This window comes from Vipera berus, assembly GCF_964194415.1.
Source record: "Vipera berus genome assembly, chromosome: 1".
In the NCBI taxonomy this organism is placed as follows: Eukaryota; Metazoa; Chordata; class Lepidosauria; order Squamata; family Viperidae; genus Vipera; species Vipera berus.
In genome coordinates this window covers 119,931,710-119,956,155 of record NC_138202.1, presented here as the reverse complement: position 1 = coordinate 119,956,155, position 24,446 = coordinate 119,931,710, and the positions used below count along the sequence as shown (strand labels likewise).

The window sequence follows — 24,446 nt, the reverse complement described above, 5'->3', positions numbered from 1 at the left end:
TCCAGGCAGCTCAGCAGAAAGAGAACTGCATCGCTCTGGATGATGGTAAGGGAACCAATGGTCCAACGGGATAGAAAAAGGGAACGAATATGAAAGTGGTGCTTAGCTTAGTCGAGCAGAGGGATGTGTTAATAGCCCAGATTTCAAAAATAAAACTTATGTAAAACTACAATGTAACTGGAATCGGTTACTCCACTGGGCCAGAAATGGTGGTTAGTTAAGGTGCCGAGTTCTCTGTACTTTCTCAGAACAATCTGTTTCCAACTTACCGGTAGTTAATTTGCTTACCAGTAGCAAGTCCCAGATTTCTCTGGTTAAGAAAAGCCAATGTGGAACATAGAGTAGAAGAGTGGCTTTTTGCACAAGTTAGTTTTTAAAATATTGTATGGGTGGGGTGGAGAGAGGAAATGCTTGTCCCTCTCTAGCATGATGAAAAACTTTGTAGACAAGCCATAAACGCCACATTTTCTACATTCCTGCTTTTGAGACAACCAGAAACCGTCTACGTTCCATCACTTTTCCTTTGGCGTGGTTAACTTAGACATTGATGCTTTGGAATGGCTCCTGTTCCACCACTTAAAGAAGTCCATTGCAGATCATTTGTAAACCACAGAAAAAAGATGTTTTCTTCTTCAGAGTTAAAAGACGATTTTGTTTCTGCACCAAGTAACCAAGACTGTATGTATTAAGAAGACGGGTTAATTTTTTTCTTTTTACATGGCTCTTTGTGAGCTACGTTGTGTAGTTAGAAGATTTTTCTGAGTAACCATATCCACTTATTAAAAGCACAAGAGAACTGTTCTTTTACAACCACGATTTTCACCCCATTCTTTGTGTTTAGAAAATGTTGGGTCCTGTTGGTTCACTATCTCGAAATGCACAGGACTAGGTAATTTGGAGCATGCATATGTGATTTTTCAACTCCAATCAATATAACTAGCATGTGAAGTTGTAGTTCATCTAGAAGTCAAGAGGTGCCATTTGCTTCTGCTGTAGTAGTTCCTTTTGTTGACTTACTACTTTTTATAAAAGTGAGGAGGCAGCAATTTAACTATATGGGAAACTGATTACAAACAGAGTTGTCTTATATATCTGTCCCTTGAATTTCAAGACATTTCTTTCAAATAAGAGAGATTAAGATTGCATCCTAAGGGATCAGCTGGTACAGGTACTCTTCAACTTACAACCACAATTGAGCTCAAAATTTATGTTACTAAGTGATAAAATTGTTAAGTGAGTTTTATCCCATTTTACAACTTTTCTTCCCATGTTTGTTAAGTGAATCACTGCAGTTGTTAAATTAGTAACATGGTTGTTGAGTGAATCTGGCTTCACCATTGACTTTGCTTGTCAGTAGGTCACAGAAGGGGATTACATGACCCCAGGACACTGCAACCATCATAGATATGAACCACTTGTCAAGTGTCCAAATGTGAATCACATGACCATTGAGATGCTGCAAATGTCATGTGAAAAATAGTTATGTCACTTTTTTCAATGCCATTGTAACTTTAAATGGTCATTAAACAAACTGTTGTAAGTCAAGTACTACCTGTACTAGCCACACTCTATGCCAGAACAACACTCTCAGTTCAGCTAATAAATACTGCATGGTTATGTTGAAGGCTGATATTGAAAACTGACTTCTAACACTATACATGCAAATATCCCTCAAATATTTTAGCTGCTTAAGTGTGTTAAGGTATAAGTTTGTGCAACCTGAATTTTTGTGCAAATTGGAAACTTACTAAACTTACTAAAAGGGCTACACAAGCTGTGAGATTTTTCTCCCTGTATACCCTTCCTCACCTTATTTTCCTTTCATCAATGAGCTGCCATCATCATTATATAATTAAGGGGAAATCTTCTTAAGTATGTTGAGAAAAATGGGCACAAAAGCATGCCAACATTCCTGGGAATTAATTAAGATCAGATGTTCATTGATAAGACTGAATATCCATCCTTTTTAAAAATTAACTATGAATGGGAGGTTTAAGTCTGTCTCCTTACTGCTCAGATGATGTTGCTCCCATAGTCAGTCCTTGAAACAATATAGAGGACATAAGCACTTTTGCTGAACCAAGACTACCAAGATACTAAATACACAGCAACACACTGAACTCTTAATAACTAGAAAGTCAAGGGGTCAATCTACCTTCCCAACTTTGATAGTCAATCAAGGTGTATCAGATTGCCATAAGGCCCAGCAGCCAAGCTCATAAGAACTAGATTATTTCTGTAGTTTAGGTTTCCTCATCCACTTCAGTTGCTGGGCCATTGGCTTTTGTGGCTAAAAACATTAAATTAGTATAGGTTGCAAACAATGGAAAGTATGAGTATGGGTGGGATACTAAAATGAATGTATCATCCCTAGCCTTCTAATGCACAGGTGTCAAACTCGATCACATCATGTGACATATTGTGATGTATCACAATGTTTTTGCCTTTGCAGAGCTGGGGTGGGCCACCAGTTTGACATCCCTGCTCTAATAGATTAAGAATGGCCTTAGTCTTGTGTCCGAAGTACCAATCCACTCAAGGTGTGGCTGGGAGTAGAGAGGGGATTGGGCTAGAGAGCAAACTGAATCGCTAATAGAGAGATTAATCCACAATAGCAACAATTTGTCCTGGTGGTCCACCACTATACAAAATACCATATATTTGCTAATTAGAGAGCCAGTTTGATGTAGTGATTAAGGCATCAGACTAGAAACTGGAAGATTGGGAGTCCTAGTCCCATTTTAGGCATAAAGCCAGCTGGCTGACCTTGGGCCAGCCATTTTCTTTCAGCCTTAGGAAGCAGGCAATGAACTCAAAATCTAAGCTTTGCCAAGAAGAATTAATTTTGTATCAAAGGCTGAGGATCTTACAACAATTGGAATTTGTGTCTCATTTAATCTTCAATCAACATTTTGTTCCATTGGGATTTTTGCCCAAATACAATTCAGAGACGTCTAAGATGACCCACACTTTCTTTATCCACATGGGTGATGAACCTGTGAGCTTTATTGATAAATACCAGTACTCCAGCCAGCATAATCAGTGGTGAACAACAACTGTTCTATCTTCCTGGAAGGTTGTAAATTCTATTGTACAACAATATAGCTGATACGTATAGCAGCCAAACTTACACAAATAATTAAGAAGCTGTAACACGGTAATTTATTCTAATTATATTGTGATTTCATAAAAGTATGTTGAACAGTGGCTTGTTAGATCATAGTTTATTATGGATTTCTTAGGTTTTTCAGGTTAGTGGTCCTTTTGAAATTTTGAGTGTAAGAAATGAGTGCTGCATACAAATGATGGCAAAACCAGTAACTACTATTTACCAAACATCAAACTGGCGAGGCTAATAGGATCACACAATTGGAAGGGACTTGCAGTATTTATGCCATAAAATCCACCCTACTTCCCAATGCAGGAATCAAATTACAGCATCCCTTTTAAATGGCTAAGCCAGCATTTCTCAACCTTAGCAATGCCAAGATGTGTGGACTTCAACACATCTTAACGTTGCCAAGGTTGAGAAACACTGGTTTGATATATCCTTGGATGTAGTAAAGAAAGGGGAGTTCACTCCTCCTTGGTTGTTTGGTTCCTCTTATCATTGCTCTTAGCTTTTTTTCTGATAAGTCTGTCTTAACATTCCACTAACATCTACCTTTCTGCAAATGCTCAATCATTTGCTTTTGGAAAGTGTTGGAAGAAAAGTCTTCATCATGGTTCCTCCAAACGGGGAATAAACATGGCAACTGCTATGGAAAGAAGGTTGTAGTTTATTGCAGAGGAAAGCCAGACAGAAAGATGGATCCAACAGAAAAAAGAGGCTGACCACATTTGGGTAGTGAGTTTTTATAACCCTTGGATTCTATTGTCTGGAGTTATTTCCTGTTTCAAGCTTTGTATTTCCTTTGTCACGTATTCTGTCCTGAGCCTAGGTGTGCCCCTCTAGGATTCTTGCTGGTTGTATGTCCCAGCCCACCTCCCTGGGGCCGGGGTATGTAGATTTTAGATGTCTGAAGTCTTCTTAGCTTCAACCTTCCTGAATGGTTTCTATAGAGTTGGTTTCTGCTTGGGGGAGAGAGAGTTGGGGCTATTAAGAAAAACTGGGCATGCTTTTCTGCCTCTTTTTTTTTTAAGAAATGTATTTTTCCTGCCCTTTTAATATTTCCTTCTCTGGGGAGCTGACTTCCCACAAAAGCATTGTGCACAACTTCACCTCAAAGGTGGGAGAGAGTTGTAGACATCAACAACAGAACTGTCTTTATTCCTCCTGCTGCTTATTTCAACTCAAATTAATTCCAAATTAGCATCCTTGATTTTCTGTGCAAACACGGGCATTTTAACCTAAAATGCAAGTGAGCCTCCTTTTATTTTTTTTGTTTTGTTCCTTTTGAATAAATTCTATCGCACAGTTGTTGAAATCCAGTCAAAATATATCACTGCCCCTAAATTACATCTACTAAATCACATTGGTCTTTCTTTTAATATGAGTTAAACATCATTTTCTTTTCAATACTCTGTGCATTGACTCCCTTATGCAAGGAAGAGGGGGCCAATGTATTCCCCAAAGCACCTGAGGGCAGGACAAGAAGCAATGAACGGAAACTAATCAAGGAGAGAACCAGCCTAGGACTAAGGGGAAATTTCCTGGCAGTGAGAACAATTAATCAGTTGAATGAGTTGCCTCGACTAGTAGTGGGTGCTCTAGCACTGGAGATTTTTAAGAACCGTTTGGGCAGCCATTGGTCTGAAATGATATAGTTTCCTGCCTGAGCAGGGGGTTGGACTAGATGACCTCCAAGGTCCCTTACAAGTCTTGTTATTCTATTCATTAGTATATAGACAATGAATGCTGTGCATTTTATAAACTGATTCCTGATTTTCACGGGTGGGTTAATAAGCCCTTAAAGTTACTCTCTCACTTAATCTTATTCTGGGTTTCCTCCATCTTCCAGACTGAGTTTGATATTCTTTGGTCAAACACATTTTTCCCCCAGTCTTTCTAAAATGCAAATAGTTTCATGTCAACAGTTTATCATCTGCATTACACAAACCATATTCTCAGAAATCATGTTTTTCTGCTGCCATTTTCATTGCTGGCAATTCAAAGGGCAGAATACTTTCACTTTCCAGTTCTATGAATTGGGAGGATGGACGACACAGTCAGCAGTGGTCACACATTCTTCACTTTTCTTCCATAACTTCAAAGTCCAAGATAAATTAGCTATTCTTGATGGTATCAAGAGACAATGCCTGAATGGAGACCATACAGGGAGTGCAGAATTATTAGGCAAGTTGTATTTTTGAGGATTAATTTTATTATTGAACAACAACCATGTTCTCAATGAACCCAAAAAACTCATTAATATCAAAGCTGAATATTTTTGGAAGTAGTTTTAGTTTGTTTTTAGTTATAGCTATTTTAGGGGGATATCTGTGTGTGCAGGTGACTATTACTGTGCATAATTATTAGGCAACTTAACAAAAAACAAATATATACCCATTTCAATTATTTATTTTTACCAGTGAAACCAATATAACATCTCAACATTCACAAATATACATTTCTGACATTCAAAAACATAACAAAAACAAATCAGTGACCAATATAGCCACCTTTCTTTGCAAGGACACTCAAAAGCCTGCCATCCATGGATTCTGTCAGTGTTTTGATCTGTTCACCATCAACATTGCGTGCAGCAGCAACCACAGCCTCCCAGACACTGTTCAGAGAGGTGTACTGTTTTCCCTCCTTGTAAATCTCACATTTGATGATGGACCACAGGTTCTCAATGGGGTTCAGATCAGGTGAACAAGGAGGCCATGTCATTAGATTTCCTTCTTTTATACCCTTTCTTGCCAGCCACGCTGTGGAGTACTTGGACGCGTGTGATGGAGCATTGTCCTGCATGAAAATCATGTTTTTCTTGAAGGATGCAGACTTCTTCCTGTACCACTGCTTGAAGAAGGTGTCTTCCAGAAACTGGCAGTAGGACTGGGAGTTGAGCTTGACTCCATCCTCAACCCGAAAAGGCCCCACAAGCTCATCTTTGATGATACCAGCCCAAACCAGTACTCCACCTCCACCTTGCTGGCGTCTGAGTCGGACTGGAGCTCTCTGCCCTTTACCAATCCAGCCACGGGCCCATCCATCTGGCCCATCAAGACTCACTCTCATTTCATCAGTCCATAAAACCTTAGAAAAATCAGTCTTGAGATATTTCTTGGCCCAGTCTTGACGTTTCAGCTTGTGTGTCTTGTTCAGTGGTGGTCGTCTTTCAGCCTTTCTTACCTTGGCCATGTCTCTGAGTATTGCACACCTTGTGCTTTTGGGCACTCCAGTGATGTTGCAGCTCTGAAATATGGCCAAACTGGTGGCAAGTGGCATCTTGGCAGCTGCACGCTTGACTTTTCTCAGTTCATGGGCAGTTATTTTGCGCCTTGGTTTCTCCACACGCTTCTTGCGACCCTGTTGACTATTTTGAATTAAACGCTTGATTGTTCGATGATCACGCTTCAGAAGCTTTGCAATTTTAAGAGTGCTGCATCCCTCTGCAAGATATCTCACTATTTTTGACTTTTCTGAGCCTGTCAAGTCCTTCTTTTGACCCATTTTGCCAAAGGAAAGGAAGTTGCCTAATAATTATGCACACCTGATACAGGGTGTTGATGTCATTAGACCACACCCCTTCTCATTACAGAGATGCACATCACCTAATATGCTTAATTGGTAGTAGGCTTTCGAGCCTATACAGCTTGGAGTAAGACAACATGCATAAAGAGGATGATGTGGTCAAAATACTCATTTGCCTAATAATTCTGCACTCCCTGTATGCCAGCTGCTTTGTCACATTGATCAAGCACACATCTGAGAAACGGCACCCATTCTAAACCAGCAGATCTGATTGATACTTAGTGTGTATTCCTTTTAGCAGGGAACCACCAATTATTACAATTGTCTACTGAGCCTTCTACAGGCAGCAGTTGTGTCCTTTCTTCTTTACATGTCTCCTGACTTTCATCTCCTGTTTAACTTACAGTAAGTACTTGTCTCTTCCCTACAAACCCAGAGCTTTTTTTTTTATTGAAATCCTAGAAATTATTTTTAATGGTGGAAAATTTCTTCAGAAGATCCTTTCTGGCAAACACTCCCGTCCACTAGACTTTTGTTACTTATCTCTCTTCCTTGTGGAACACAGCAATTTGTATCCACTCTTAAGTCTAGTATTTCCTAGGTTTGGCTCAAGAAAACATCATTCTTTTATCAGCCAATAAAAGCTCCCGCTCTGATCCTTTTTCTCTCTCTCTTCAAGTAAATATGCCAAAAATATTGCAAATAAGAACTGCATAGCCAACTCCATCCAACAGCTCTTCTGTTCTTTGCTCGATTCACCAGATTTAATGATCTCCCACACCTGAACTTTACCACAAAACTCTTGCTAACCATCTTATTTACTTGCTCAATAAGCTCACTTTCTGAACATTTCCATTTTTTCCTACAGCTTCCTCCTCAAGGACCGGTCATTCTAAGCACCCAGAATAAACAGTGCTTCTCACTACACCACTCCTGCCCCCATCTCTTAGGTTGCTCCCTACTACGCAGTTAATTTTTTTTCTTCTGGGCAAAATAAAGTTCAGGACCACATTTTAGTTATTTATTTTTAAACTACCAAAGATCCTCCTTAGAAATAAAAACCATGCAGATGACATGATTGTGACGTTCCTATTCAAAACACAGATTCTTAATAAAAAAAAGGCTGGCAGAAGGGTTGGCAGAGATGAGGCCCAACACTGAGGATTCCAGGTTTATTGAACAGCACTCCAATTATCCTGAGTTCACACAACACACTAAACCATTATTTGCAATAGCCAATGAAAATGTTAACAGCTTAATACATTAAATCAGTTTAAACTCCTTCAGATTATGTCCTGTTTAGGTGAGGGGAAAAGTTTTTCTAAAAGTTTGTATGACAGGACTGCAGGTAGTCCTCGACTTACAACAATTCATTTAGTGACTGTTCAAGGTTACAATGGCACTGAAAAAAGTGACTTATGACCATTTTTCACGCTTACGACCTTCGTAGCATCCCCATGGTCATGTGTTCAAAATTCAGGCACTTGGCAACTGATTCATATTTACGATGGTTGCAGTGTCCTGGGGTCTTGTGAGCTCCTTTTATGACCTCCTGAGAAGCAAAGTCAATGGAGAAGCCAGATTCACTTAACCGTGTTACTAATTTAACAGCCACAGTGATTCACTTAACAACTGTGACAAGAAATGTCAAAAAATGGGGCAAAACTCACTTAACAATTGTCTCACTTAGCAACATAAACTTTGGACTCAATTGTGTCGTAAGTCAAGGACTACCTGCATTTGCAAAAAGCATCTTGCCCTCTTTTTAAGATATTATGTACTGAGAATCAGAATCAGCAATGCAGTTCCCTTTCAGTGTCTCATGTAGATGCTACAACAGGCTGCATGCATTCACAAACAGCTAGTAATGCAGTCCCACAAGAACTCCAAAATAAAGTTTGTTATTTACATACATTAACTATATTATATATTTCATACCGGGCCCAAGACAATTCCTCTTCATTCAATGTGGCCCAGGCAAGCCAAAACATTGGATGGACATGCCTATGCTACAACAGACGGATGTAAGACATAGTTCTTACCTTCTGAAACAAAGGTTGAGATTTCTGCTGATTTCCCATTTTTCCAGGTAGAAAAACCCATTCATTTTGATCACAAAACAAATTTCTGAGAATGTCAGCATTTATTTTTAAAGTAGCACACTGTTAGCAGACATTTAGTCAAAAGAGAGCAGGAAAAAACAAAGTATTTGGGCAATATTAGCGGGATTTACAAGAGCAAACCAGTAGCTGAAGATTGCCAGATATAAGACTTCAGAGGTCCTTACCTCCTAGTTCCTTAATTATACACTCCAGAATAAATTATCTAAAAATATCAGAAAGATGTGTAAAAAATAATACACATGCGCATTTCTTTCTAAAATCATAAAGTTTCTCTGGGTACATAATCTCCCTTTTTAAGTGCAGAGTATATTTGGCCCTGAGTATTATGTGGATGGGTCTTTTATTTTCAGAAATAACCACAAAGGTAGAACTTGTGCAAGGACAAAATCTTAATCTCTTTCTCTCTCTCATGCTGTTGTTATAGCAGGAAGCATTCATCTTATGAGTTATGAGACTGCAGCATTGCTGCAAAGTGCCTAACATCACAACTACCCTAGTATCTAACATAAGACTGCAAGAGATTAAACTCTTTGTACTATTTTTAAAATACAAGTCATCTGAGGTAGGGCAGTAGCTAAGTGGTTAACAGGTAAAGTTTAAATAGCTCCTGAGCAATGGTAAGAGGCTTCCAGTCCATCTTTGTCCGTGCTTTCCCTTACAAATTGTAGCTGAGGCCAATTATTGTGCAATTTAAATTTTTAGTATAGAATTCCAAGATTCCATAGCTACAGAATTGCTTCAGGGAGCAAAGGCTGTGCTGATCTGAGATTTGTGCTAGTCCTTTGGGTCCCCACCCCATGCGGGGGCTTATAGGCTTGGAAGGTGCAATGGAGGAAACACTGCCACAACAGTTGTGCACCATCTCCTCTGGATTTACGGGGCAGCCCATTTCCCATGGGTGGGATCTCCTACCTTATCCTGCCTACCATTTCTTGGGATTTCCCCCTTTCCCTCTACCCAACATGCCGTGGCGTATTTGCCACGTCATCTCATGCTTCCCAAGGAGAGGCATGGCTGCTCCTCACAAATAATGGCTGACTTTGGTTTCATGGCATGAGAAGAATGAGTGTGCACTGATCAGGCACCAATAGCTAGCTAGAAGGAGCACTGGGAGCCTCCCTAAGAAGACATGAGTCCAGCGCACGGATGCTCCTGTGGAAGAGTTGAGGGGCAAGTCAGGCAGCTGCACGGAAGCGTCCAAAGAATTTAGGATTGTGACTAATCCAGACTCCTTTTTTTTACAGAAACTGAGGCTCCCCCATATTCTCTTACTGTTGCTTCCTGGGAAAATTCAGGCAGAGATTCCAGAGAGTGGCAGGAGTAACAGTGGGGATGTCACAGTGAGTATCCTCATCTGCCTGTTGTTTGTGCTGCTGCTGCTGCTGTTCATAGCATGGCGCTGGTTGAACCGTGCAACGGAAGGAAGGTACCACCCTCGGCACCTGATGGGAAATCTGGCTTTTCGGTGGCAACAGTTCTGGAGGGAGACACTTTCTGAAGCCTTGCCTGAGGACTACCAGGATGAGAAACAGAGCGATGGAGAGCTTGAGGAAGAGCAACAACAGCATGTGGAGGAAGGAGAAGGTGGAGAGGAGGAGACGGAGACGGAGGAGGAGGAGGAAGAGGAGGAGGAGCAGCAGCAGCAGCAGTGCCTTCAGGAGGAAGAAGAGAAGCTGACTAAAGAAGCCAATCAAGAGGCAGCAGCGGAGGAGGCCTTGGAAGAAGGTGAAGCATCAAAGGCAGCCCAGAGCAGCGCAGAAGTTCTACTGAGTCATCTGCATTCCTTCTCTGGAACAGCATCCTGGGAAGATAGTGGCAAATCACTGAATGTCACTGCTCTCTAGGGAGCAGGGAAGGATGGACCTGTCACAAACAAGCTTGCCATGCTTGGTATCAGACCCACATATGGGAAACCCAAGACTGCTGTCACTCTGCTTTGTGTACTGCTTCCACTGGGGAGCAGCACTGTTTGTAAGGCTGCATTTGCTTCTTCTAACCTGTTCCAAAAAGCTTGTTGTCAAACAAACAAACAACAAACAAAAATGCATATTCCCTGTAACAATAAAACAGAGAACTGGTGGCTGTATCTCAATAGTTGATTTTGTAATTGGGCTGGCAAAAAAACAAAACACTTAGCTCTCTTTGCTTAGTATTTCTCTCTGCAGCAATTCCGACAACCAATTCATTTTTCTATGCAGCACAACACTCATTTTCTGAATACGAGCCAGGTATGTCACTCTGCCAACTGCGAAGGTTCATTTGTGGCTAAGGACACCAGTATTTCAGAGAAGATCAACAGCAGCCCTGGGTGAGCACTTCTCTTGCAACAACCACCACTGAGGGAGAAGTGGTCATTTTTGGCAAATGGATGCATGTTGGAAAAAGAAGACAGGAAAACAAGTTGCCCGGGACCTGAGACGGCTCCACCCAGAAGAAGCAGTCTGATCCTTCCTTCCACTTTCTCAAGAGTTGCTTTCTTTCCTTTACAGGTCCTGAGCCTTCAACTAGAGCAGCCGTGATGTAAGTCAGAGCATGTGCTTTTCCTCTGACTATCCTCTCTGCAAAATTCCAAGATGCACCCAGACAAATGTCCCCAGGGTGATAATAAGGCAGAATTCTGCTGCTCACAGCTCCTTTGTGCATCCCAAATTATTCTCTTCCCTCCAGGATTCATTGTAGATTGAACTAAAAGCACCGTGGCTGAGTTAGTCCTGACATCAAGGAAGCACCAACATCAGGTATCCCTTTCTCGCTGGGAGTGAAGGTGGCCCTGTGAAGGGAAAGGTAAAACGGGACTTCCAGGAGGGCCTGAAGTCCCATAGACACAATCTTGACCACCCATTGCCTCACCCCAGTGCTCCACCTGATGATGCATATCCAGAGATCTCCTTGCTGCCCACTTATCGTGCCCGTCCTCGGCCTTTCTTCTTTTTGGTGCCTGAAGGTGTTTTGATGGGCAATGGAGCCGTGACTTCCAGTACAGGCCCAAGAGGGGTTGCTGACAGCTCCATTAACTCTACCATTGTGCTTGGCTTGAAGGGCTCAAAGGGTGAGAACTTCAGTGGGCTGCAGAAACAAGCACAGGTTAGAGTTAAGTCATTTAAAGTCTTGTTTGTGGCTCTAGTACCTGGACAGAAGAGCAAACGGTACCCTTAAGAGACAGCATTCCTTCTGGGGAAGCAAGGACTCAGCAGGCACCGCCCTCTTCCTGCAGCCAGCCCCTTGAGAAGCATGTCCGGAAGATCTAGCCCAGGGGTAGGCAACCTCGGCTCTTTTATGACTCATGGACTTCAACTCCCAGAATTCCTGAGTCAGCATAGCTGACTCCATGAGTCACAAAAGAGCCGAGGTTGCCTACCCCTGATCTAGCCTTTCTCCCAACTCTCTTTCTCCAGATTTACCTGACAGGTGTGCGGGGGCTGCTGTTGAGACGCCGTGGAGATCGCAACTTGGGTTGGAAGGAAAACCCTTCTTTGATACTTTCCAGCACAGATGGAGCCACGTAGGTAAACCCCTAGAGGAAGGAACATCTGATCAGAGTCGCTACGGTCGTAATTTCATTTCAGGAACTGGGTTGAGTTATGTTCTTTCTTTCCTTTGATCAACAATGAGGAATTTGTGGTCTTCCCAATGTTGCAAACAACAGTTCTCAGTAACCCCTACTAATGTGGCCAATAAGGGTTGCTGAAAGTTATAGTTCAATAACCTGTGGAATGCCCTACGTTCCCTATTTAATTTCTACATCAAAAGTTAGAATCGCCTGCTGGATTCAGCTTAGGTTCCCTTCGACTCCCCTTGCGTGAAACATAGGCTTTAAAATGCTTTTTATTTTTGATCTGCCTGTTTGCTACAGAGGATTACCTTTACGACTGCAGTTGGCAAGGGTGGTTAAGAAGAGTTAACTCTCAAGCCAGCCGTCTATGGAGATTCTCAGTCACCCAGGTCAGCGTTGTCCCAAAGGTGCTTTTTTTCAAAAGGCAAATGGACTTTGTTTTCCCTGAAGATGCTTTACTTCCTGTCCAAGAAGCTTCTTCAGTTCTGAACTAGCTGCCTTTTGAAAAAGCACCTTTGGGATCTCAAGCCAGCTCTTTAAGAAAGCTTTCTTCCAAGTAGCAAGTCGTTGCTATCTTAAGACTTTTTTCAAAACGTTGGAGTCACCAGTGAATTTTTGCATTGGTCTTATCCACAGCTGGCATGGGGTCCCCAAAGGTTAGTCATAGGGAAAGGATGAAAGAGGCTCTCTCCACCGCTTCACTGATTTTGCCACTCCTGTTTCTTCTCACTATAGTTCCAGCTGTTTTTTCCTTACCAGAAAAGCCTGATTGGCACTCTCACTGAGAGAGCTGTCGTCAGGACTATCCACAGGTGTCTGGCGAGTGAAGCGGGTGTCAAATTGGCTGACATCATCCTCCGATTGCTGTGGATGGAAAAAGATGTTCTGGATAGCTCTTCCTACTATCATTTAGCCTTTTGGTTATGGGCGAATTCTAGTCCACGTTAGCATCTAGACAAATGGGTTTTCTTTTTCCAGAAATTTCACGGAGAAGTATGCATCGTTAGCACATGATGTAAAGGAGCTATACTGTGTAATAAGATTAGATATCATACAGTTGTACTTACCAAAGGGGGATTAAAAAAAATTCTACAGTGAGGTTAGAATTAAACAGGTTTAAAGTGAATGAAAATCTGCAGGGTGGTGTAAAATAGTCAAAGGAGCATGTGAAGTGGGCAGGTATTAGCGTGTTTGGCTTTAGCTTTGTACAATAAATAAATACAGCCACTGCAGTTTATTAGAAGGAAGCTACTCTACTCCAGTCCTGCAACTTTGTCATGGATCCATCCCAAGGCTATATTTCAGAAATCTGGAAACAAATTGTCAACTAAAAGCAATGCAATCCTAATTTTCACCACAAAAATGGTGGAGAAGAGCTGAAACAAAACAATATTAGCCCCTGGTACAAAAGGACCAGGCTTAACAATATATGAGAACTAGGCAAATTATACCTTTTTACACCAGAAAACCCCTCTATGTGAAATGATAATCTAGTAACTTTATGTGAAATTAAAATCCAATAAAAGCCTCATCCAATTTAGCAGTCCTTAACAATCTGTCATTAGATAAGCTACAAATCAAGATCAAGATTCTGGGAAGGCCTATTATGGTCAAGCACAAGACCATAAAGTAGAGAAAAGGGAATAATAGGAAGAACGAGGACTGAGGTGTGGTGTCTTTACCAAAAATGGCCGGAAGGGTGGATCAACTCTCCTGGCCAACAAGTCATCCCAGTTAATGTGTCGGAAGAATGGGTGTTTCTAAAAGAGAAAATAAAGAACTTAACACTATCTAAAATGCATGAATAATCCTCAAACACATAGTCCTCATATTCCAAAATCTCAAATTTCTATAAAACTGTGGTCCTTCTACACTTAAAAGATCCACTGATATTCACTTCTAATATCAAAAAATGTCTCTGTCTCCACCACCACCAGTTTGCAGCTGGAGACAGCAATAACTTTCATAGTTTTAAGCATTTAATTATAAGGTAGCACCTTAATTATGCAAGGTGCTGATGCCCTGCCTTTTTTTGCTGAGGTGATAGCCTCTTGCTTATAGTAGCCTCTTCAAAATCATCTTCAGATTTAACTTGCTCGTCAAAAGGGAAGGAAACTGCTCAAAATTCCAAATTCTTGGATATGTCAAGAGAAAACCTGCTCTCCCCCCCCCCATCCGCTTTACCTGCACATCTGCAGCATCACCTGGCCCACCCCCAATTCGTTGATTGGGGTTCCTTTTGAGAAACTAGGGAAGGAAAAGAAGCATATTTTAAGAAATACTGGTTTGGAAAATGCCCAAAGGAAAATCACTCATTGAGAACTCAGAACTCAGTCAAAAACTTTCCATTAGGACGGCCTCACAATAACCTCCATTTCATCCTTATTCAAGATGTTATTCACCACAGAACTGGCTTAACTGGATCTCTTTCCACACAGAAGTGCTCACCAAGCCCTGTCCTCGTGGTAAAGACCGCATTCCTATTCTGGCAAGAGATTCAAGTCATCAGCACCACTGCATTCCACTGAGATGGGGCTCCCATCCTTCTTTGTAGCCCACCTTGGAGCATCATTCAGTACAGTCCTCATTTTACGAACTCTTAATTGGGACTGGAAACTCCACACTACGTCACACAGTCATAAAGTGACATATATCACATGATCGCACTTGATTTAAGACGTCAGTTCTGGCTGTGGTCCTGAAGCAAATCAGCTGCGGCTATTAAACACAATGTCGCATGATTTCAGTTTCTGACTTCTTACCAATTTTCCCACTGACTTTACTTGTTGGGAGCCAGGCGTGAAGGTCGCAAACGGCAATCACATGACCACCGGAGCGGCACCGGTTTTAAAAGTGTGCCAGTTGCCAAGTGCTCAAATTGCGATCACCTGACTGCAGGGATAGCTGCAACTCTGAGGACTGGTCATACATTTCTTTTTCTCATTGAACAAGCAGTCAGTAGGCGAGGACTACCTGTAATCAAATGTGCTTTGCCACTGGGCTGCTACCTCTTTCTGTTCAGTCGGGGCCAAGTGGAGCAAGTAGGTGAACATAAGCTGAGCAGGGCTACTCTAATGCTGTAAATGGTTCCTTGTTGTGGTGATGAGCGAGAACGGGACTTCCTCCTCATTCTTAGCTGGTGGGGTAATAAAACAAACAGGTCACTAAAAGGCAAGAGCAGCTAACTATACTTTGATAGGAAAGAAGGAACCAGAAAACCATCTGGGCTTACTCTAAGTCCAGGAAAGGGTGATCAGCGCGTTCTGGGCACTTGCCTAACTACCCACCTTTAAGAAAAAGAATGGCAAATCATGCACTGAAAGGTGGGATAGGAAGGAAGCTGCTCAGATACACACGTACTCCGGAGAGCCCTTCTGAACTCCATTCTGTGAAGGGAGGCGTTTACCAATCATGCGTTAAGCTTCTCTTCCCTCTAAAATTCAATATAATGCCCAGTACATATCTTCTCTTTGTAGATGTCAATTCACCAAACATATTCCTAGGGATATATGAATGGAATGCCTTGAGCAGAGTTTTATCAGCCAGCCAACTTAGCTTTGAATGACAAAATTCATACTGATACTGTTAATCTACGGTTTTATTGACGAAATTATCTTTATTACATTTATTATGCTGCTAATTACTGAAACCTTCTTAAACCTGATGCCTTCCAAATACGCTGGATTTTTTATTCTTATCATCTGCAGTCACCATCGCCCCCAACTATGTTGGAAAAATAAACATTGGATTGGGAAGATGCTGGATAACAACAGTAAAATATCTGGGAGGAGAAGCCAGTTATTAATTTGATAAGTAAGGTTCAAAATTCCAATCAGTGTAGCCCAAACCTATGTGATAAACAGAGTTATACCTTCCTGAGCAGATCCCGAGCATCTGAAGTCAAGTAGGGTGGAAACATCAACTTGCCTTTCAGGATTTTGTCAATTGTCTTTTTGCGGTTTTCAGCGGTAAATGGAGGCTGCATTAACACAAAGGGCTTAAGATAAATGATCCTGAAAACTCAAGGAACAATAGGGAGTAGAGTAGGCAGATGTTGGGGGAGAAAGTAAAAGTAACAACAGGTAGATGAAGGAACTTGGCAGCAAATTCAAACAGAAATATAAGTCCCTTAAAAGCAAAGTCCAGCCAGTGGGGTTTTGCCTGGACCAACTAAAAGAGATAGCAAGACAGCAAAATATCAATAGCCCTGTTAATGGTTTAGTTGGCAGATCTAATAATGCTTGAACTGGTTATATTGCCTTTTGTCAGAAAATGTGCACTGTGCTGATTATGACAATAGGGCATTCTTCCTACTATCCTTTGTCAAAAGCCAGCTGACTTCAACATGAGAATCTCTGCAATAGTTTATCTATTATCCAGTGAGAACAACTGATCCACAATTCTTCCTTCACTCCCTCCCACCACTGCATCCTCTGCCACTTCCACCCTGCCTCCAAAAGCAGCGCAAGCGAGACTTGCCGATCCTGTGAGCATGTCATACATCAGGGTACCAAGGCTCCACCAATCAACAGCCCGATTGTGGCCACTGCGCATCAATATTTCTGGGGCCCTGGAATTTAGGGCAGACAAAGAAATCAGTGCATAACTATTAAACCAGTCAACCTCAAGCTAAATCCAATCCAGAACAGGTATCCTAAAGGTGCTCATGAGCCGTCATCACCTACATGTATTCTATAGTGCCACAAAAGGTGTGGGTGACAGCACCATCATGGATGGATTCCTTGCAAAGCCCAAAATCCGTCAGTTTAATGTGCCCTGCAGAAGTAATTGGAAAGTCAAAGTCCTGTTACAGCCCTGGTTGGGATCACAGAGTAGTACAGATGACATTCTGCATCCTCCCTCCCCTCCCTCTGTAAACAAGGATACTTTCCCTACCTTGGCTGTTTAGCATTATGTTCTCTGGCTTAAGATCCCGGTAAATGATGCCGTTAAAGTGGAGATGGCCGAGAGCCAGGATGATCTCACTCAGATAGAAACTGGCAGAACACAAAATGGAACCAATCAACAACATAACCACAGGCACTCCATACAGCTCAGAAGATGCTTCCTCATTTATCTGTGAGGGGGTCAATAACTCATAATGAAAGCTGGTGGTGAGAGTCTGATTTCACTGAAATGATTTTAGGAGAAAGGGCCATCTGCAACTTTGATCCATTTATAGAAATCGGGAACTCAGCTGACAGAAAAGGACCTTGAGATGAAACTTTGCACTTTCAAGCTCAGTTGAAAATATCTACTTTCTGCTTGGGAAAACAGGAAGGATCAAATGGCATCTGGTATTTTAAACAACAGAGCCTCACAATCCGAAAATCTTCTCTGAACATATTCCGCATGTTCAAGGAGATGGTTTTGAAGGAATTCATTATTTTAAGATCATCTGCACTTTATTTCCACCTATCTTCCCACTTCTAGGTCCAGTTAAAGGAGGAGGGCATTTACAGAAGAATCAGTAGGACGACACAAACTGCCACAAGCAATTATGAGACTTGGCAATCCGAGAAGGGAGGTGGAAATTTGTCCGTATATTTAAATACAATGACCTTCTTTCATCAGTCAACTCTCTCAGCCTTCCCCACTTGCCACTTGGGCACTGCTTTGGCCTGTGTTTTACATATCTGAAAACAACAGTTTGTACATTTCAAAATGCAGCAGAAATTATCTACATATTTACATTTATTTGGTATAATCTCCCTACCCGTAGCCACTTATAGCCAGGAATAGCAAGGAAGAGTTGAGCCTCCTCAGCATACCGATGATACCTTTCCATGAACTAAGAGATGGCCACTCCTTGTGGTTATGTATATATGCTGACTAACAAGACCCAGTTTTGTGGAACCTATCTTGGAGCAACATCCCACTTGTTGACTGAAACCATCCACTAGGTAGCAGCAAACCCATCAAACCCTTCAGGACAAGAGATGTAATAAGAGCAGGATGTTGTCATGAAGACCATCCACTAAAGCACCAACGTGGTTTACATCCCATATCTGGACCTGAAGCCTGACTTCAAGGGTTGCAGATAATCCACTTGTAGCTGATTTGCCAATACCACTCCACAACATTTTCCAAAAATGGAGACTCTGTAAGCATTGCCCAATACAGCTGGATCAAGAGATAGAATCTTAAAGTGTGCCTCATCAGACTGCTATAGCAGATGGCACTGCACCCTCTTTTAGAAAAGCATTAACTACTTCCCACATCCAGGTACATACACATCCCATCAGGCCACCTGAAGAGACCAGGTGGCAGAACTCTGCTTAAAAAGCACTAGAGCCACAACTTCTGGTTATATGAGCTCACAGGAATTCAGAAAATAGCACTAGATATCACCATTGCTGGGATCAATAGCACCCTGATCTAGCCAAATAAAATTGACTTTATCCGCAAAGCATCCTGCAAAAAATATCTGAAATGGCCTATGCCTCTCTTCCCATTCCTAGCTAAGGAGAACTGAATCACTCTGAATCGTGGATGTTTCAGAATGACTGCAAGGTACAGAGAGATTTACTCTCCTCTCCTCTTAAGATTTCCAGTTGCCTTTATTGTCACCTTACTTCTGACCATGGTAAGAAAGAGGAGACAAAGCCTTATGCACGGTGAACACCAATCTTCATGGCTATTCCAGTTCAGGCTTAGGTACCATTTTCACTAACCAGGCTGTGTCCTCCAGGAAGATGCCTTCCCGCTCCAGCTGCATGAAGAGTTCCCCTCCTATGAAACACAGCACAAAAAGATACCATCAGTCTTCTCCAGTATTGTCTGACCCAACCTCTAAAATCTACACAGAAGAAGAGTCAGGTCCCAGGTTTCTGGCCAAATCCACTGCAATTGTTTCCTTTCCACGGAGCTTCGTTTCCATACCACTGAGACATTCCAGGATGAGGTAGAGCTTGCCACCAGTCTGGAAAGCATAGATGAGGTCTACTATGAATGGGTGTTTGATGGCCTCCAGAATATTTCTCTCAGCCTTTGTGTGTGCTGTGTCCTTGGCATTGCAGGCAATCTTGGCCTGCAGGAGATATTCAAGAGAGAATTATGGTCTCATAAAGATGTTTAACGAGGCACACAGAGCTGTAGATGGACAGATACTTACTTTCTTTAAGACCTTCATGGCAAAGATTTTTCCAGAATTTGTGCCTTGTACCTTCCGGACCTGGAACACCTAAAACACAAATGGAAGCCGTAAGCAAAATCTTCCAAGTCAGCAATAGAGCTATCCAGCAGAGAAAAGACTGAGGAAACAAAACTGTCTTCTATATTAGGGAAATCAGATATCAATAACTCAAACACTGTTTTTCCATACTCCTTAATATTAATCTCCTGTGCACTCAGCCTCTTTAAAAAAAACCATATAAGAACAAGACCATTTAAACAGTATGGGGTAAAGGCAATCCAGACTACTATTTTCACACTCCTGATGAAAGAGCTTTAATATCTCTGCCTTCTGATTAAAGTCTTTTATGGATGTTTTTATCAGCTCTCCATTGACAATCAACGTGCTTTCTTACAATGCAATATCCTAGCTTACTGCTCCCAAGGAGACAAACCAGTCCAAACTGCACCATTTCAGACTCTGGACAGGAAGTCCCAAGATGAATGCTCCTTCATACAGAAACATGCATATGCACAAATATACATAGTTCCTAAGATTCTTGGCCACTGCAGCTATTTTGCCCCTCCTCTAGTAGAAATTATATTTTTCTCCTAGTTGGTGGAGGGCTGAACCCTCTGCCTCCAGATTCACTCTTTAGGAATTGCTCACCTTGCCATAACCACCCTTTCCCAAAACACGCAGTAGCTCAAAGCAGTGGGGCCCAATGCGTTCTGGGCCATTGTTGACACTGCTTTCAGAGATTTCAATTTCCTCATAATAACCTGGCACAAAACTGTGGAGAGAAGAAAGAAATTAATCTTATATCACTCTGCCTCCCCCCAAAATATTAATGTATAAATGACGGGCAACACAAAGATGTGAGGCTTTTCAGAAATGAGGAGGGTCCAATTTTTGAAAATAAAAAGAAGAGAAGATGAAGAGTTGGCAGCACAATGGCACTGTGCGTTTTATGAAAGCACAAGTCTGAACCTTAGGATAAATTAAAATTCAAAGAAAGGAAAGTTATCTATATCAGGTGTCCCCAACCCCCGGTCTGTGAACTGGTACTAGGGCGCGGCATGCCAGCAACCGGTCCGCACAAACAAGCAAAGCCTCATCCACGGGATGCAGGCAGCACACAAAACCATGTCCCCTCCGGTCCGCAGAAAAAGCTCTCTCCATGTAATGGGTCCCTGGTGCCCAAAAGGTTGGGGACCAATGTTCTATATCTCCTGCAGCCATTAGCACCCCATGAAGAGTTTCTTCAGAAAGCCAAAGACCCCATAATGTGATATGGATGTGCATAGTACTGGGAGATACTGGTATGGAAAACAACTTTCCTTCAATTAATTTAAATTAAGATCAAAGCCAAAAAGAAAAAAGGAATATTCATTATAGCAATGTGATATTCTAGAATTCTCCAGATACCTTTGTGCTAAATGTGACATTCCCATGGGGAATTATTGACATTAGTATGTATACCAAATGGATGTTAGTCCAAAAGTGCCAAGCAAATGGTGCTTGCTTTGTTCCAACATACAGAGCTATAAATGAACAGATAAAATATGAAAACATTAATTGAAGAGGAAAGTAATGGAGAATTGTATTAATTCAGAGGTCCACTACACTGATTAGAGGCACATTAAAGCAGGGGCTTCAAACTTGGCCCTTTTATGAATTGTGGACTTCAACTCCCAGAATTCATCAGCCAGGCATACTGGCTGAGGAATTCTGGGAGTTGAAGTCCACAAGTCATACAAGGACCAGGTTTGAAGACCCCTGCATTAAAGTAATGATTTTTCTTTAACACACAGCACTTCCCTTTGTACGCATTAAAGAGCATCAGAATCTACACTACCCATTTCAACCCTCTGCCACAGTTCAGTCCAGGAGCAACTTCAGAAAGATTTTAATTTTATTTATTTCACTATTAAATTTATATCCTGCCTTTGCCTATACAATTGAAGGCAGAATACATACTGCTCCTGCTTCTTGTTTTTCCTACTACAACCACCCTGTGAGGGTGACTGACAGGAAGCAACTCAGTTGGTTTTCATGCCTAAAGGAGGAGTAAAACTCAATTCTCCCAGTTTCTGTAATCACAGCACAAAACTGGCTTTCTGAGTGCTTAAGTGGAACCTGGATGGCTCAATTTGCATGAGAGTGTTTTTCATTAAGAATAAGCCATTTTTGCATACATTCACCATTTTATAACAGTCCTATAACAGACTGACTCTCCACAGACTGTGATTAACATTCTGTTCTCTATCTTACAATGGTGATGGTGATTGGTTCATGTGCCAAAAGGACAAATGCACAATAAAGACAGCTTCTAGGAATAGCATTTGTTGAAACAGCTAGAAATCCACTGTAAATGCAAAATGCTTATGCCATCATCACCCTGCTGTCATCTGAGCATCTCCCAGAGCCTCTGAACTAGACGAGAGTTTTAGGGAATAAACGCTGCGTGAGAGGGGTCTTAGTCTCTGAGTCAGCATGGCTATTATGACACTGTGATTTGTTCTGATAATTTTCAGTCAGGGAAGCAAAGGAATTCAGGGAAGCAAAGGAAGCAAAAGACTTTATTGTTAACATCAGGAATTTAACTGGGGCAATTTGTAGAGAAACAAGGACATTTCATGTCCCCTTGAAATGTTTCCATCTCCACTCTCAAAATGCTGACCTGTCATTTTGCTTATGCAGCACCTAGAAATCTCATCATATATTGACACAATTTGCATTTTGCAGTCTTTCCCTAGTGGATTCCCTCCAATCAAGTGCAGCTCCCATTGTCTCCATCCCTACAGAATTCTGTATGGGGATGATGGGAATTGTTGCTCTGCTCCCATGGTGAGCAAGAAGCCATTTTAAAAGAATGGAAGAAGTAGCTGCTGACACCATACTGAGCAGGGAGAAAGGATAACTTCCCCCTTTCTTGCCAGCCTATTTTTCAATGCTGCGTGAGTGCATACATCACCTAAGAGCCTAAGAAACCCAGGAGAATTCTGCCCAAAGGCAGACTGGAATGACGTCGAGGAGGAAAACAACCCAGAGCTGGCAATGTACTTACTCTGAGCTACTGCTACGAAAATCGGGGTCCACTTCCTAAAAGAGACAAGCAGGGTGGAGGGAGATAACAGAGCAGGTGATCAGCAGCAGCAGCAGCAACACAGGGGGAAATCGAGGTCTGCTCACACCAACCCTGTCCTACTTGGGAGTAACCCCCACAGAAGTCATTAGGAACTCTGCGCTGGGCTCTTGCGCCCTTACTCCTTTTCCCTTCTCCTCTGGCTGGACCCACCCCTTTATCATCTTCCATCCCGCCTCACCAAGGCCCCCAGTTCAGGCTCCTCCCCGTCGCTCCCTTCCTCCGTTTCCAGGTCGATGTCGAAGACGCCGGCCATATCGGGGGCTCCCCAAGTACCCCGTGGATTTCCGGGCCACGCCCCTTCGCTTTTCGTCACCCACGCTTTTCCCCGCCCAGCGCTGTAACAGCTCGTCACGCGTCGGGCGAGACCGTCGTTTTGGCGCAGCGAGCGAGAGTTAGAAGGCGGCGTAGTTGAACTCACGGGCGACCTCTAGCGGTCTGCCTGAGAGGAGAGGAGGACAGAAAACAAGCGTGGCCTTGCGGGTTAAGTGATGCTTAGGTGGAGTCGCGTATTAGCGTGGAACAGGTTGACCGGGACGAGCCTTCGCTGCAAACGGAGAGACAGGATTGTATATGCAAGAGTCAGTTGGTTCAGCTGGGTGGCTATAGAAGTGAATAATGAATTAATAAATTAATGAAATAATTGTGTGTGCATGTGTATGTATATATATTTATTAACTCATTTTTATAGCCATCCAACTGAACCAAGCAATGGTGTGTGTGTGTGTGTGTGTATACTATCCCATATAGTCAGCAACAAATAGAGTAAAATCCATGGGGACTCCTTTACCTTTTATATATATATATGTGTGTGTGTGTGAAATATATCTAGGCAGAACATAAAAGGACATCTAGTGGACACCAATACCATCCACTCTGTCTCCCTTAAAGTATCCTTCTTTCCATCACTTCCTTCCCTGCCTTTAGATCTCTAAATTTTTCATTTCCCTGCGAGTTTCCTCAATTCCATCCAGCCATGACTTCCCTTTCCTCTAGAGCAGTATTTTTCAAATGTGGTAACTTTAGGATGTGTGGATTTTAACACCCAGAATTCTCTAGCCACATCTTAAAAGTTGAAAAACTGCTGTAGACCCATTCACTCTATTTTCATATGTTTGTTCTGCAAGTTGGCCCTTATTCACACTGTATATCCAAACAATCTCAAAGTACTTTTCTACTAGTCACTGACTTTGGTGTTCAATCCACATTCACTCATGATTCTTTTTCTTCTTGCTTTATTTTGCACACTTCAACAAACCATTCCCCTGTGTTTCATGCTTCTTCTGGCATGCACAAAATACAGGCAGGAGAATGTACACTTACACAGCCATTTTATGCACAGCCATTTTCACCTTTCATCCAATATTCATTCCTTGCAAGAAAAACTACTATCTGAGCATTTCTAACAAGATCACAGATTCATCTATTTGCTCTCCTTGTTTATATTTCTATATAACATGCAGCATAATTCTGCCCAGTATTATTTTTATGGATTTATTACTTAGTCATTAGACTTCTATCCTGCCAGGAGTTGATGACAATGCACACTAAATGTATAGCTTTCATTTATTTCTCCCACAGCAGTTTGTTAGAAGACTTACTGGCCCAAGTTACTGGCTGAAGTTCTGTGGCTGAAGGTTCTCTTGAGCTTGCATCTTCCCAGACTTAGTAATAATACTTGGCTATATTGAAGAATGTTAACAATTTTTCTTTTTATGGTGGTAGTATTTTTTATGACACCATTAAAGACAGATTTGTCCCAGATGTAGATATCAAGTTGAAGACAATATGATACAATGGTTGTATTAAGTGTCTCCCAAAGCCATGTGTCTTGGGGGTTACAGTTGCCACACATCAGAAGGTGCTAT

The 24,446-nt window shown here is 41.9% G+C and overlaps 2 protein-coding genes across 4 annotated transcripts; one reads left to right on the top strand and one right to left on the bottom strand.

Moving 5' to 3' along the window:
- PTPRCAP (protein tyrosine phosphatase receptor type C associated protein) lies at positions 1–11,645 on the top strand. Its single transcript, XM_081314618.1, has 2 exons — positions 1–45; positions 10,008–11,645. Exons 1-2 carry the CDS (start codon positions 40–42, stop codon positions 10,605–10,607), a joined length of 606 nt encoding a protein of 201 aa, XP_081170744.1. The 5' UTR covers positions 1–39; the 3' UTR covers positions 10,608–11,645.
- RPS6KB2 (ribosomal protein S6 kinase B2) lies at positions 10,846–22,869 on the bottom strand. 3 transcript variants are annotated; one of them, XM_081314617.1, is made up of 16 exons: positions 22,760–22,869; positions 22,501–22,535; positions 20,100–20,223; positions 19,431–19,499; positions 19,199–19,346; positions 18,991–19,048; positions 17,213–17,313; positions 17,002–17,092; positions 16,796–16,886; positions 16,188–16,295; positions 15,325–15,452; positions 14,501–14,563; positions 13,999–14,076; positions 13,073–13,180; positions 12,165–12,277; positions 10,846–11,829 (listed from the first exon to the last, which is right to left on the bottom strand). In XM_081314617.1, exons 1-16 carry the CDS (start codon positions 22,832–22,834, stop codon positions 11,822–11,824), a joined length of 1,398 nt encoding a protein of 465 aa, XP_081170743.1. In that variant the 5' UTR covers positions 22,835–22,869; the 3' UTR covers positions 10,846–11,821. The 3 variants fall into 3 exon arrangements, with proteins under 3 accessions (XP_081170743.1, XP_081170742.1, XP_081170741.1); XM_081314616.1 differs by lacking the exon at positions 15,325–15,452 and having other exon boundaries at positions 10,846–11,533; positions 11,627–11,829; XM_081314615.1 differs by lacking the exon at positions 15,325–15,452.
- Between the last annotated feature and the right edge of the window lie 1,577 nt (positions 22,870–24,446).